The sequence below is a fragment of the Medicago sativa genome, chromosome 2 (genome assembly GCF_051527215.1).
Source record: "Medicago sativa cultivar Bolivia chromosome 2, Bolivia_mono, whole genome shotgun sequence".
In the NCBI taxonomy this organism is placed as follows: Eukaryota; Viridiplantae; Streptophyta; class Magnoliopsida; order Fabales; family Fabaceae; genus Medicago; species Medicago sativa.
Genome location: NC_140750.1, coordinates 58,869,378 through 58,885,929, shown reverse-complemented (window position 1 = coordinate 58,885,929; position 16,552 = coordinate 58,869,378). Strand labels below are relative to the sequence as shown.

General features: G+C 30.8%; 1 protein-coding gene and 2 long non-coding RNA genes across 3 annotated transcripts; 2 read left to right on the top strand and 1 right to left on the bottom strand.

Moving 5' to 3' along the window:
- The first annotated feature begins 7,201 nt into the window (after positions 1–7,201).
- LOC146949325 (uncharacterized) lies at positions 7,202–8,670 on the top strand. Its single transcript, XR_015027213.1, has 2 exons — positions 7,202–8,073; positions 8,167–8,670. It is a non-coding gene; the product is annotated as an uncharacterized LOC146949325 (long non-coding RNA).
- A 2,436-nt stretch (positions 8,671–11,106) lies between these two features.
- Positions 11,107–11,706, top strand: LOC146949324 (uncharacterized). The gene is made up of 2 exons (XR_015027214.1): positions 11,107–11,289; positions 11,364–11,706. It is a non-coding gene; the product is annotated as an uncharacterized LOC146949324 (long non-coding RNA).
- Positions 11,707–13,491: 1,785 nt separating this feature from the next.
- LOC146949323 (F-box/FBD/LRR-repeat protein At3g14710-like) lies at positions 13,492–15,463 on the bottom strand. Its single transcript, XM_085745383.1, has 3 exons — positions 14,504–15,463; positions 14,260–14,407; positions 13,492–14,009 (listed from the first exon to the last, which is right to left on the bottom strand). Exons 1-3 carry the CDS (start codon positions 15,218–15,220, stop codon positions 13,723–13,725), a joined length of 1,152 nt encoding a protein of 383 aa, XP_085601509.1. The 5' UTR covers positions 15,221–15,463; the 3' UTR covers positions 13,492–13,722.
- Between the last annotated feature and the right edge of the window lie 1,089 nt (positions 15,464–16,552).

Here is a 16,552-nt window from a genome sequence, read left to right as displayed (position 1 = left end):
GTGTCGCTTTAGCCAATTGCACACAGATTAAGGAATGGAATAAAGTAGTCAAATGTCATAGCAATTTTACCAAATTATCCTAATCAACTATTGGTTTGTTTTTCATTAAAGAAAAAATAATACTTTGGAAGTAGTGTAACATAGTATTAATTGAAGGGTACAATTGAAAAGAAAAAGTTATTATTGCATTGAAAACCGAAAGTGACATTCATTTTGAAACAAATTTTTTTGGCTAAAGCGACACTCATTTTAAAACAGAGGAAAAAAATTTAGAGACTATACCAATAACGCAACTTCAAGGATCATTGCAAGCTTATAGGGAGAAGCACAAGAAGAAGAAAGAGATCACCGAGAAACTCTCAAAGATGCAACTAAAAGAGAAATCAGAAAGTCAAAGAAATGAGAGAAGTCAACAAATTCAAGGAAGAGGCCTAGTACGAGGCCATGGTCGAGGACAATTTGGACGTGGCAACGATGGACATGGTTTAATTTTCACTGAAAAAAAGTTATGAGAAAGGAGAAACCTCAACAAGAGGACGTGGTAGAGCATACTCAAACTCAAGGCATCGCGAATCTCAAACTCAATGCTATAATTGTCAAAAGTTTGGCCATTACGCTTCAGAATGTAGATTTTGCAAGTATAGAGTACAAAAGGAGATTGACTACATGCAAGAAAACGATGAGAAGTTTGAAACATTGTAGCTAGCATGGGAAAGTAATGAAGGCATTCAAGAAAATTCATGGTACCTTGAAACTAGTGCAAGCAATCATATGTGTGGAAAAAAGAGCATGTTTGTGGAGTTTGATGGATAAGTAAGAGGCAACATCTCATTTGGCGATGGTTTCTAGATTCATATGAAAGGAAAAGGTAATATCTTAATTCGCTTGAAAGATGGAAGACATCAATTTATTTCAAATGTCTATTATGTTCCAAATATGAAGAACATAATTTTGAGTCTAGGACAACTATTAGAAAAGTGTTATAATATTTACATGAAATATTTAAGTCTCCACCAAATATGCAAAAACAATCTCATCACCAAGGTACGATTGTAGAGAAATAGAATGATCTTGTTGAATGATGCTTCATGGCTTTGGCATCTTCGATTTGGACACTTAAATTTTAGAGGTTTAAGTTTGATGTCAAAACATAATACGGTGAGGGGGCCATGGTCTATCAACCATTCAGATGAGTTACTTGAAAAGCAATTTTGGACGAGTTTAAACTATACAATGTTGAAAAAAAAAGTGCATCCGCACATGTCTGATGATTTTTTGCTTGATAGTTAAGGTCAACACCATATTAAACTAATAATTGTGTAAAAATTTGTTATAAAATACTATTGAAATGTAATTGATAATATTATGCAATTTCATGTAAAATTTATTCAGTTAATAATCTTGTTTATTAAATTTGTTGTACAATCTATATTTTTATAATAAAATATTATTATATTAGAATTATTCTTTCCTTAAAAAAATTATCATAAAAAATTAAATTACCGAACCTTGGTGAATGCATTAATTTTTTTAAGGGAGAATAATTTTAATATAATTTAATTAAATAAAAAATAAGTGTAATATATAAGAGAAAACAATTTTGAATATTAGACATTTCACACAAAATTGATTTTCTCTCATATGTTCATGAACTAAACACGACTTTGGAGTAATGTATTTCAATCATAAACTACATGTATGAATCACCAACATATCTTGCACAAAATACATATATGTCTTTTAATTCATGTATTAAATATTTTCTCCATTCTTCATGTATTAAATAAGTCTCCTTGAGTTATGCATATCACATGACAATAAATATTATATATGTTAGAAATTCTCAATTTAACAATTATTGCATTTATTATGTATTATATTTCTATTTTATGTCAAATAAGTGAATTTTTATAAACAATCACATAAGATATGTTCTATTATTTTATGGAAAAAATATAAATTAAGTCATTTACCATTTTGAAATTAGACGGGATTATCAACAAAGTTAATTATTTACTTGTTCTCTCATTTGTTTTCCTCTATTCTTTTATATTTATTTTTTATTCTTTTTCCATAAATACGTAAAATAAAAGACTTTTTTTTTTGCAAACACATGAGCACAAAAAATTGTTACCCTCTGATTATTTAAAATATAACATAAAAAACAATTAGTACACATCAGTCTAAATATATATACCATATGCATGTATTATTTAACAAAAATTTATGCCTTTTATTAAATCTTATAATAAGACCACCATTGGTCACTCTTCCATCTTGATCGTGCTCATGGTGACCACCAGCTAACCTTATGAATATTTTTTTTTTTTAAAAAAACCAACATAATTTAAAATAAAATAAGACACTAAATTACTCTTATTCCTAAAAAAATTATAATTAAATTGAAATACATTATAGAGATAATACAAAATATACATTTTTATGTTGATAGATTTCCCGTAGAGACCCGTAAGGATTTCCAGAGATGGGGCAGAGTACAATTTTTTTTAACCATATGTATATTAAAAAATTCATAATTTTGGATATTAAAAATCATTTTAACCTTTATCGTATAATTATAAATAAAATATATTATATAATGCTTTAAAATAAACAAATAAATCATATTAAAAATAAAAAATTATCTCATGCATGGCGCGCGGGAACACACTAGTTTCATAACTTGCGAATTAATATTTGAATTATTTAGATTAAAAAACACATGCATATTTATGTCATTTGTAAAGAAAAACTTACAAGAAAAAAACTATTTTTCATTATTGGATTACGAGACAATTAGAAAGAGGTGCATCTCTTAGAGTTGTAAAAATTTCATTGGTTTTGCGGGCTAGTCCATAAATGTTTATTGACCGAGCCATTAAAAAATAAGTCCAAAAAGAATTGAATTTTTTGGCCATATCAAAATTTATTTGGGCTGGACAAACTCATTAGGTTTCAAGTCGGTCCATTACCAATATTTTCATGTCATTTTTGAAAATTTGTATTAGTAAAAACATTAAAAATTATTAATAAAATATATGTAAACATGTCAACATAATAAAAAAAGATAGATAATCATATATAGAAACCCAAATTAACAAGAGAGTTAACCTAAGAAGTTATCTATCTATTCTAGAATTCATGCAAGTTACCTAAGAACTTCTCTAATGGCTTTGGCATTTTAACCTTCTTACTGTCCAAACAACAAAGCTTTAGACTTTTTGCATTAATACTCAGAAGCTTACTAACAAAAAGCCTTGTTTCTTACATACTTTTATTCGAACCACATAGCATAATATTAATAGAAACGATGCGTACTGCATATAGCAAAATGGGTTTTAATAAAAAAAAAACATCCAGCATAACTAAACTTTGTAACACGTGAAGCACAAAACTTAATTTCAGCATTTGACCGTACTCTTTTACCGTAGTCCATTGAAACAACTTTAAGTGGAGGTGCCTGTATAGTGACACTCTTAAAATTTGACCACGGACATCCTTCTGTCACAAACTTTCTAAGAAGAACGCAGGTGTTAAATCTTTCACTTCATTTGATTCATCATAACACGTAATAGTGATTGAAGATAATTTAAGAGTTGTGAGGGATGAAAGAGTAACAAAGGAAGGAATTGTGACATGAATATTTATCAAAACCAATTCCTTCAAGGACTTGCATTTGAAAAGGCGATAAGAAGGGATCACACGATGCAAATGCTGTGAATCAAATCAGATTTTTTTTTTACTCTCAGACTCAAAATGAAAGAAATACAATCATTGAGACAGGAACGATTATAGTCATAATAAACAGAAAGAAGAAAAGTTATTGATGGTTAAGCTATTCTGATGTAACAATACCCTAAATACAAATTGTATAAATTGTGTTTCTTTGATTACCATAAGTAGACTCTCTATATTCTTGAAATCTAAGTTCTGTGTTAAATTTCTATAAGTTTTTCCACGTTTTCGAGAGAACACAGATATGAACAACATCTTTAGTCGGAAGAAAAAACAGAATGGAACCAATAATATCTCCGGTAGGTCATTGATCTTGTCTCAACCATTGTTGTCATGTAAACCATATGTATTAACAAAACCCAATTTCATGTTTATAGCAAGTTCCTACAGATAGAATAAGATGAATTGTCAAGTATTATATAAACACATATCATTGTTTTAAATGTTAAATAACTGTAATTAGGAATTTTGACCCCACTTTGCTCCATAATGTACCCTTGCAGGCTATACATCTTAGGTACTAGGGGTCTGATTCTCGAACCAGTAATAGAACATCTGATTTTTTCAAGAGGTTGACAGTGACTCCAGGATTAGAACTCAGGTTCTTTTCCTTGTGGAAGAGTCACATTACCAACTCTCGCAATGTGGTTACATAGTAGGAACTTGGAAGAGATTTGAGTTTCAGTGTATATGAAAAATAAAACTGAACGTTACTTTCAAAATTTGGGTTTTAAATACTTGAGGAGTATAATACGGAATTTTTTTTTTAAATTTATTATACATGAGTTGGGTATAAGGCTTCATAAGCCAAATTTGTGTTATAAGGGTTGTCCAACCCGAATTGTGTTGATTGGTTAGGATTTTTTGAACCGTTGAACACCCTTAGTTAAAACTTTATAAATAAATAAATTTACTAAACGAAAACAATTCATATTTGTACTTATAGATGTTGCTTATTTGTAATTTTTTTTAAGTAGTTTAGTGGTTACATAGTGCTCCCACATTTTAAATGTGGAGAAGTGAGATGTTCGAGGTTCGAACTTCGGCCCTTGCATATAATATGCAATATCTCTGCCAACTGAGTTAAGTTCACGAAGATTGCTTATCTGTAATTTTACAAGTGTCAAAATTATCATATTTTGTGTTTTAAGGTAGAATTTAATTTATATGCATTGTAGGTGTATTTTAGACATATAATGTATGACTTTTTGTCATATCTTTGTAGAGTGTGGGATAATTTTATTGGATACATGTACAAACTCCATATAAGAAATAGGATTTTAATTTATTACGAGGTTTTATAATGAGTTGTTTCAAATTTTAAACAAAATTTCATGATAAAGTCAATTTAAAATTTAGTTAAAAATATTTCAAATCAATGTTTAATGATGGACTTGTGAAGGAGTAATGATAGGCGACTTATCTCAAATATATTACAAGTTCAGTTTAATAAGTTTAATAAGGATCTTTTCACGTGTGACTCAACTATGGTGATGTGTACAGGTTGTTTGATTTAGAGGTGTTTTTTTGGGATGAGTAGTGGCGATGAGTGGCTATGAATATCACATTCAACGTAGTTTGCGATGGTGCCTGATTTAGGAGGTGAAGTTTATTTGATGGGGTTATCCTCAAGGGTGTTGAAAGTAGGGATTGGTTAGGTGTTTGAGTATTTTTATGGTGTTTATTTTGAGTGTTCCGCCTATATACGACGCCTTTTTGTAGTCTCTGAATCACCAATCATTGTTTGTCTTGAGCAGAGATCTAATTATTAAATAAATTTTGCTGTGAAAAAAATATATTAAATCCAATTCAAATTCAAAGATGGTCTCAATACATATCCAATAACTATTAAAATTTGGAGGGCATCTCTCACCATAATATCGAAAAATGTATTTAAAGTGTCGTACATTTAATTTGATAAGATATGATCGAAAAATGTATTTAAAGTTTGGAGGAGTCTCTCACCATACAATCATGGTATTTTGTAGGATTCAGCCATATCTATCCCAAAATTCCAAGATAAGTAGTTGAGGAAGTTATTCTAAGTTGGCTTGGTACTGTTGGTCTAATCTACTTATGTCGATTACATGTGACATTGTTTGAGATTTCAACTTTCCATCACTATCACATTCACATAGCATGCTCACATTCAACCATCTCATGTGCCTCACCCAATATAGGTCGAAGATTTTGGATTCATTAAAAAACAATGATTTGTGTTTTTTAGAGTAGTCACCATCTACTCCTAGAAAATCCCTAATGTATACAATTTCAATTAAATACAGAAATTATTTGTTTTTCTAAATTCCATATTATTAAGATTTTTTTGTTATATAAAATATGACGTGTCTAACTATCTATTTTGTTCGAGGTAATGGAGTACATTTAAAAATTGTCTATCACAAATAGTAAATTCAATAACCAATCATCTAAATTCGCACTCCCTCGGACCTCACCTATAAAAAAAATAAAAATAAAAAAATAAACTATATAGGCTTGTTGTCTTATATTTTAGGCAAATGTCAACAAATATATCCATATTTTCCTTAAAAAAAAACAAATATATCCATATTTAATGTCATTGTTTCAAATATATCCTAAATTATGTAACTAAATGTTGTGATGACGACCATTACCATGAGGGTATGTCGATAAATTTATTTCTTTTTTACATGAAATCAGAAGAAAATAAAATATATTTAACTATCATCCTTAATTAATAAGTGTGAAAGAAAGTTCTTGTCAAAAAAAAAAGTGTGAAAGAAAGTTTTTTTTCTTCTTATAATTAAGGTTGGAGGAAGTAGTTAAGTAAGGAACTTAAGCTACTTACATTGGTTTGGTCACCACGATACTGATACAATTCTTACATTTTTAAATTAAATTTTAAAATAAATACATAATTTTCTTTCAAAAAAAAATAAAAAATACATAATTTGTTCTCTCATAATCTTCTCACGATACAATTCAATCCATCATTAAAAATATATCAAATTAGTCTCTCACATTTTAATGTAAGACAATGGGACACAAAATAACTTTATCTGTTTTAGTGAATCAAAATCAACATAAGGATCAATTGTCCCTCTAATAAAAATGTCATAGACTAATTTAAGTATTATTTTTCGTGAACCATAGAATTGAGTCGTGAAAGAACTTCGAGAGACCAATTTGAACCTTTACTCCAAATTTTATATTATTATAATATTAAATTTGAGAAGTACTGTATTAATTATAGATAAACAATGAAAGTACAATTTTCTTTACCAAATTGACCATTAGAGAAGTTGAATCATCATGAATACATTAATGACAATAAGTCATGAGCTGGAAGGAGATACCGTGTGATGGATGGAAATTGAGCTGTAACAGAGAGTTTCTCCTCAATTTCCTTTCTCTTCTTACTGTCATATACTTTCACTTTCATTCTTTCTATAAATAGATCTCAACTTGTTCAACTTGTTTTTTTGTCTCACTCTTAATCTTCTTTCACATAGTTACCTATTACAAGCCATTCACTTTATGTGTACATGAAATTCAACACCTTGTTTTGCATGTTTGCTACTCTACTCTTCACTGTTCTGTTCTAGTCACACTTCAGAATCAAATCCTTCATTTCAAACACTACTATACTAGAAACCTTTCAAATGTGTTCTCAACTATGAAGCACCAACACCGACTCCGACACGACACGACACCTATAATTACACTGAATTATGTAATTTTTTCAAATTATTATCTGTGTCATGTCCGGTGTCTGTGTCCGTGCTTCATAGGTTCTCAATGTTTTCACCTATGCATATTGCATACACACACATGCACTTTCACTCTATATTCTTTTTAAAAGTTGAAACTAGTTCATATGATGGTCTCTTCCATTCTTTGTTTGATCATTCCTTTTAAATGATCATTATGTGAGTACTTATTCAAAAATTTGAAAAAGAATGAACCACTATTTTAAAAACCGAACTAGACCTTTGTACGAGTCGAACTATGATTTGGAGGTCTCGTTGGTTCTGTGTCTGGTTCGGTTTTTAAAATACTGGATGAACGATAAAAAATTGTTATGAAATATTTTATTTTAAGGTCAGTCCATGGAATCAGATAGTTGAAGTAAGTACTGGGGTTTGAATATGAATGAAGGATTGAATCAATGAAGTACTTGAACAGAACAATGAAGAGAAAAGGAGCACACAAACAAAACATGGTGCTTATTTCTAACTTTAGTATTTAATGTGAGTGGCTAGTAATAGTTGAATATGTAAGAAGAAAAATTGGTGATATGTGAAGTTATCTCAGCAAAGTTTCTCTACTGACCAACTATGATCAGCACCAAAAAAGGTAAGAATCTAGATGAGAAAATGTCATATCTATTTATGGTATTAGTCAGCTCAAAAAGGTTAGTTACTTTTTATGACTATTTGATAATTTTAGAATTCGAGTTGGTCATGACTCAACCCAGTAATTAACCCAGCTCAAAAAGGTTTGAAGGCACGACGATCATTCCTCCAGCTTCTTTGACTTGTGTGTGTTTGGTTAATTTGGAATGAAAGAAATAACAGGTTTTTTAATACTATTCATGCATCTATTTCTGAGATGATGGATAAAGTTAAGTTTCTTTCCTATTGGTGCCTGAAGGCTAATAAAGCCACTTTTGTTTTTGATTGTCAGAGATGGTGGTCGGACCCGTTGTATTGCTTGGGTATCGGTTGACCTATGCTTATGTTTTATTTTGTGGACACATTGTAACGTTTGACGGGTCTTCTTAGTACACCTTGTGACCTCACGGGTGTTGAAAGTAGGGATTAGTTAAATGTTTGAGTATTTTTATGATGTTTATTTTGGATGTTTTGTCTATATACGACGCCTTTTTGTAGTCCCTAAGTCTTCGTCTTGAGCAGAGATCTGATTATTAAATAAATTTTACTGTTAAAAAAATATATTAAATCCAATTCAAATTCAAAGATGGTCTCAATACATATCCAATCCAATAACTACTAAAATTTGGAGGGCATCGATCTCTCACCATAATGTAGAAAAATGTATTTAAAGTATCGTACATTTAATTTGATAAGATATGATCAAAAAAATGTATTTAAAGCTTGGAGGAGTCTCTCACCATACAAATAATACAATCATGGTGTTTTAGGATTCAGCTATATCCATCAAAAAATTCCAAGATAAGTAGTTGAGGAAGTTATTCTTAAGTTGGCTTGGTCTACTGTTGGTCTAATCAGCTTATGTCGATAACATGTGACATTGTTTGCACGTACTATCACTATCACTTAGCATTCTCACACTCAACAATCTCATGTGCCTCACCCAATATAGGTCGAAGATTTTGGATTCATTAAAAAACAATGATTTGTGTTTTTTAGAGTAGTCACCATCTACTCCTAGAATTCTCTAATGTATACAATTTCAATTAAATATAGAAGTTAATTTGTTTTTCTAAATTGCATATTAGTGTGATTTTTTTGTTATATAAAATAGGCTAAATATGTTGTGTACAACTATCTATTTTGTTCGAGGTAATGGAATACATTTAAAAATTGTCTATCACAAATAGTAAACTCTATAATCAATCATCTAAATTCGCACTCCCTTTGACCTCACCTATAAAAAAAAATAAAAAATAAAGACTATATAGGCTTGTTGGTCTTATATTTTAGGCGAATATTTTAAAGTCATTGTTTCAAATATATCCTAAATTATGTAACTAAATGTTGTGATGACGACCATTACCATGAAGGGTATGTCGATAAATCAATTGTTTTTGTGAAAGTAAGTTTTTGCTTATAATCAAGGTTGAAGGACGTAGTTAAGTAAGGAACTTAAACTACTTACATTCGTTTGGTCACCATGATATTTTTGTTGTTGGTCAGAGTTTGAACCACAGTTGCAAATATTATACATTGTTCCTACCAACTGAGTTAAGCTCACGAGAACGGTCACCATGATACTAATACAATTCTTACATTTTTTAAATTAAATTTTAAAATAAATACATAATTTGTTCTCTCATAATTTTCTCACGATACAATTCAATCCATCGTTAAAAATATATCAAATTAGTCTCTGACATTTTAATGTAAGACAATGGGACACAAAATAGAAATAATTGTCTTAAAAATTGTGCATTCAACTTAAAAAAGTCAAAATTTTGTTGTTTTCTATAAAAAAGTTTCTAATTTTGAATTCCTTAACTTGTGCCCTTAAGATAACAAGACCCTTGTAATATTAAATTTGAGAAGTATTAATTATAGATAAACAATGAAAGTACGATTTTCTTTACCAAATTGACTGACCATTAGAGAAGCTGAATCATCATGAGTACATTAATGACAATAAGTTATGAGCTGGAAGGAGATACCGTGTGATGGATGGAAATTGAGCTGTAACAGAGAGTTTCTCCTCAATTTCCTTTCTCTTCTTACTGTCATATACTTTCACTTTCATTCTTTCTATAAATATATCTCAACTTGTTCAACTTGTTTTTGTCTCACACTTAATCTTCTTTCACATGGTTACCTATTACAAGCCATTCACTTTATGTGTACATGAAATTCAACACCTTGTTTTGCATGTTTGCTACTCTACTCTTCACTGTTCTGTTCTAGTCACACTTCAGAATCAAATCCTTCATTTTAAACACTACTATACAAGAAATCTTTCAAATGTGTTCTCAACTATGAAGCACTGACTCTGACACGACACCTATAATTATACTGAATTATGTCATTTTTTCAAATTATTATCCGTGTGGTGTCTTGTGTCCGTGTCATTGTCCGTGCTTCATAGGTTCTCAATGTTTTCACCTATGCATATTGCATACACACACATGCACTTTCACTCTATATTCTTTTTCAAAGTTGAAACTAGTTCATATGATGGTCTCTTCCATTCTTTGTTTGACCATTCCTTTTAAATGATCATTATGTGAGTACTTATTCAAAAATTTGAAAAAGAATGAACCACTATCTTAAAAACCGAACTAGACCTTTGTACGAGTCGAACTATGATTTGGAGGTCTCGTTGGTTCAATGTCTGGTTCGGTTTTTAAAACATTGGAATAAACACTAGAAAATTGATATGAAACATTTTATTTGAAGGTCAGTCCATGGAATCAGATAGTTGAATTAAGTACTGGGGTTTGAATATGAATGAAGGATTGAATCAATGAAGTACTTGAACAGAACAATGAAGAGAGAAGGAGCACACAAACAAAACATGGTGCTTATTTCTAACTTTAGTATTTAATGTGAGTGGCTAGTAATAGTTGAATATGTAAGAAGAAAAATTGGTGATATGTGAAGTTATCTCAGCAAAGTTTCTCTACTGACCAACTATGATCAGCACCAAAAAAGGTAAGAATCTAGATGAGAAAATGTCATATCTATTTATGACTATTTGATAATTTTAGAATTCGAGTTGGTCATGACTCAACCCAGTAATTAACTCTACTTGTATGATAAGATATACTTGTCGCTTGTAAACATATTTTTAGGTCGTATCTCATGCAATGCAAAGCAGGACTCTCAACAGATAATTTATCAGGTACTTGAAATTTTGGTTATTATGTTTCTTATTATTGTGAATTAGCTTATGTTTGGAAACCGTCTTCTTCGCAGAGGCATCGCGTCTCAATGTCATTCTACCGTGACTTCAAAAAGCAACAAACTCAAGCTTCGATCTTGCCGCACGATCAAGATCTATTCAGTGTATAAACAAAACAAACATGCACTTTTTTGCATTGCATCTTGTCATGTTGATCACCTATGTTTGAACCAAAGTACTTAGCGCAATAAGGACATTCCATAAATAATTTTATTTGAAGCAGAAGTGCTTGAAGATTCAAATTAATGTTCTGCTATAAATTATGTATTGGTTTCCGAGTGTGTTAAGATTTAAAATAGGTGAAGATACATCATTGTAAATTGTGCCAGTTTTGAAAGATGAACTAAATTCCATTTATTAAGTGTTACCATGGTGATAATAAAATGCTTCCCAGATCCCTATTTTCTCTGTCTCCAAAGTCAGGGTCTCATTTCTTTGCAGAAAGGAATTTAGGAATATTTAAACTAATTTGGTTCATTCATTTGACACTTTGCTTAAAAGCATGTTAGAAGCCGCTCATTGAACATCCTCATGAACTCTCCTTTCTAAGATAAAGGAAATCCATTCACTTATCTGAGATGCATCATATTGATGACTAGTTAAGCTAAGAGAGAAACTTTGGATGCTGAGATGCATCACAAACGGTTCCATTTTCTTGATAAGACGCTAGTGCTAACCGCGTCTACGATTGGAATGAAAGACAGGATGTGACCAAGAATGCTTTCAAGTAAAGCACCTGATTCACAATAAATGACAGTGTTAAGATAATATGTTGTAATGAAACAAATCTATTGTATCATATGTAACCATATAAGACCATAACCTAAACAAGTAGTTTAGGCTCAAGTGATTAATGATATTTAATTAATGACGAATCGTTCGAAAGAAATGTAAGTTCAGATCCTTGTTGGAACAATCTATGGCTAATATTACTTACCTCATGGCCGAACCCCATATTATCAGACTCCCTTTCCCGTGAAAACCAAAGATATGACAAAAAAAATATAGGTGCCCATCAGGCCCGGCCCTTGGCATGTGCAAGGTGAGCTACGGTGCCGAGCCTCTCAATCTTAGGAGCCTCAAAAAAGAAAATTAATATAGCACTCAAAAGTGTTAGGTATATAAAATAAAATATAAAAAATCAATAGATATCTTGGAATAGTTTAGTAGTAAAATAAAATGCACTTGAGTCATCGGTCTTGAGGTTCAACGACCCGAGCATTTGTGTGAATTTGAACCAAATAAAAAAGTCTCGGTTACATTCACAACTACTAGGCCATTACAATTTAAAATGCATTTCAGAGTTATCTATGAATGTAGAAAACTACTATATATCTTGAATTTTTTATCATCTATTTCCATTAACAAGCACGTCTTTAGTAAAAATAATTGCTAATTTTAATTTCGGTGGCTAATAACCATTATACGAGTGTTATTTTCAATTTAAATAGAAGATTAATCTTTTAAAAAAATTGTGCGTTTTTTTTATTAGGGGGCCTATTTTTACTACGAGAGCCGAGCATCCAGTTTTATAGGGACGGCCCTGGTGCCCATAACCCCAAAGGTTGCATTGCTGAAAGTCCCACATCGAATAACTATATGATCTGAACAACAATTATCAGTGAAGAGCAACCTTTCCTATTTGGTTGGTGTATTGGAGGTTGTTAAAGTAAGAGATAATTATCGATGGATTTTACTCAAAAAAAATTAATACTAAATATATGTTATATGTTATTAACAAATTTCGGTCCACCTCCTCTTTTATATGTTATTAACACATTTCGGTCCACCTCCTCTTTTTTAAATTTGTCATAAAGCTCCTATGTATAGGTATTACAATTTCATTTTTATAAGTATTTTAATGGCGTACATTCCATATCTGCATGGCCCCTGGTTTCCTCTCATTCCAAAGTGAATTTGGTTCAATCATTTGACACTTTGTCTAAATGCATGTTAGAAGCCGCTCATTGAACATGCCTCATGAACCGGCTATCACTCCCAACCCTCGTCCTTGGGATTCACACAACCAAATGTACCCCATCTAGATTTTAGGTTCTGTTATTGTTCCATCTGATTCAATGAAGAATTTAAGATGCTAAGTATGAATACTGATACAAAGTTATACTGACACAGATTTCCTTATATTTTTTCTTGTTGTGATACAATTCAATTATCACTAAACTTATCATTACAATATAAAACAGGATACAGTAACATTCTAAATTACATTCTAATGATAAATAAATCACTACTATAAAACCAACAGCAAAAAGAGAAACCTCTTGCATTTTGTATTGCTATAATGTAGTAAAGCAATACACTAGATACATTATACAGTTGCAGCACAATTATTTGTATCGTGTTTTAAAATCTTTAGGAACTACTGATATCAGAAAATTCTATCTTGCAATTGTTAGAACACTTTGGTAATGAAAGTATCTGCTCCTTAACATTTTCCAAATCGATATCTGCATACCGCAGCCAAAAAGTCAGCGATATCATCATCTTCTCCAACATTGCTGCATTTTCCAACACAAATCTCACAAGACAAAGATCATGCTCGTTCGCATTAAATCCTTTAAACTGAAATACTTTGAAGCTTGACAGAAAGCAGTGAGGTACCATTGCAGAAGTAGAGACATCTTTGTCTAAATCAGCTACTCCCCGAAATTTGTGTGTCATGAGTTTTTCTATCATTTAAATTAGTTTTTGATATATTTAACAAAGACCCTTTCTGGATAAACAACTTAATTAAGCGCTTATAAAATAAGCTCACAAGTGTTAATTTTTGTGAAGAAGGTCTCACAAGTGTTTATACTAGTAGATAAGCTCAAATATGTCAATCTAAACAACACTAAACAATAAACAAGACATTGAATTTCTTTGAACAAAAGGCAAGAGTAACTAAACTTACATTAAGTAAAACAAGAGTATTAAGAATTGGAGAATTGTGGAGTAATTGCAACAAAGCTTCACCAGTGACCTCATTTAGTTGCAGATAAGTTAACATTCCAAAGACAGGCAGATTGATGAAAATATCTTTACCATGCTTTAGAACCTGTAGGACAAGGGAAATTTTATTCAAATTCTGAGATTCTTTTTGTTCAACTTTCAAGACGATAGGCATTTGATATATGATAAAAGAAAAACATACCTTGTAAAACAATAATTTCAGTCGTTCCACTTCATCGATTTGCCTTAAAAGATTATATGCTCGAAAACCAAGTTCTTCCATTCTGTTCTTTTTATATTCATCAACAACAATCACAACAGAAGCATTACGAACAGACGATGAATCACACAGAATGATATCCTGTTCAAGATCACCCTCATAAAAGAAATCCGTTAGGAGCGGACTATAAACTTTGATGGCAAATTTACATGATTCATTTGAATGACGGTTCCATATTGCTATGGAAAACTTCTCAAGTAAAGGTACTTGTAAACTAATGTTCTGTGTTGTTGGCCATTCACACCCTCTAGCTTCAAACACTTTGATAATCGTGAAATTGAGAGTTATATCTTTTGAACAAGTGGACGAATCACTCACTAATTTAATCCCAGATATGCTAAATATTTTAAGATTTGAGAGACAAACGGATATGGTTATACTAAGTGTACATCTCATTTGAAGCGTCAATTCGACTAGAGAATTGCAGCGAAAAAGTGAATTTGAACGAAGGAAAACGTTATCAGCATACTGAATATGAAGCTTTTGAACTCTTCTTTTTAAGATAAAGGAAATCCATTCACTTATCTGAGATGCATGATGTTGATGACTAGTTAAGAAAAGAGAGAAACTTTGGATGCTCGAGTTAGTGAAGTGAATAAGCACGTTTTCAACAAAATTCACAAACTGTTCCTTTTGCATCTTTTCCTTCTTCAAACCAAGCAAACTATCGTCAAACTTTAGACTGGTTATGGACTTCCAAACTTCAATTCATCTTCTTGATAAGACGCTAGTGTTAACCGCATCTACAATTGGAATGAAAGATAGGATGTGACCAAGAATGCTCTCATGTAAAGTGCTAGTCATGTCTCTAATTTGTCTTACTGTTGTTTCCCTTGATGGAAGGTGCTTTGTTTCATCTTTTATAGTTGCATTGTTCGAATCTATGACTACCTACCAAGGTACCTGATTCACAATAAACGACAGCGTTCAGATACTATGTTGTAATGAAACAAATCTATTGTATCATATGTAACCATAAGTCGATAAACAAGTAGTTTAAGCTCAAGTGATTAATGATATTTAGTTAATGACGAATCTATAAGGATAAAAAAAAGTGTCCGTAACCTCAAGCATTGCTGAATGTCCCACATCGAATAGTTATATGAGCAACAACAATGATTCTAATTGAGGAACATCATTTTTTTATTAGTGGTAGATCGGAGATTGTTAGAGTAACATTAACAAACTTTAACAGTTTAACTAACAAACTTTAACAGTCTTCAGATTACTTTTTTTATTTTGACAAAAATCTTCAACTTATACTTACACACTTACTTTAAAAGTTAGGCTTTATTAATTCAAATTATAAACCGGTGTCAAACTTATACCTTACAATTTCTGGGTTGATGTTTAAATTTGTCCCTAAAGCTCCCATCATTTAAATTTTAAAATTGAATACATAATGCAAAGAAAAACCACTCTTGAATTTCCCTTCTAAGCATGCAAGGCAAGAAAGAGTTAGACATAGAATAAGTGAGAATGACAATAAATAATAAATTATTATAGATTACGAAAAGAAAAAGATCAAGATACAACTCCCATTCAACATTAGTAAAAAAAAAAAAAAAAACTTTCTTTCAACATAAATTCAGTTTGTAGTAGCTAACATAAAACTTTTCAAAATTAAATAATAAGAATAAGAACAAACCTTAACAATGTGATTTGGAGAAGTTTATGCAGCATATGAATGAAGGATCATTGACTCCATCAAAATGAATAATAAAAGCTACAACTTCACAAAATTTAGACTATTACTTTTTCCACACTCTTAAATTCTCGCTCTCCCTCTAAAATTACAAAATAGCCTTTCGGATTTTATAATCCGAATAGTATATTTCTCAGAAATTTTCGAATTATATAATCCGGAAATCCCATTTACCAGAATTTCAACAATGTTTTGCTTTATTTTATATTGTTTAGATGTAAAATTCATAAAATAAATGCATATATAAACAAAAATAAAGGAACAAA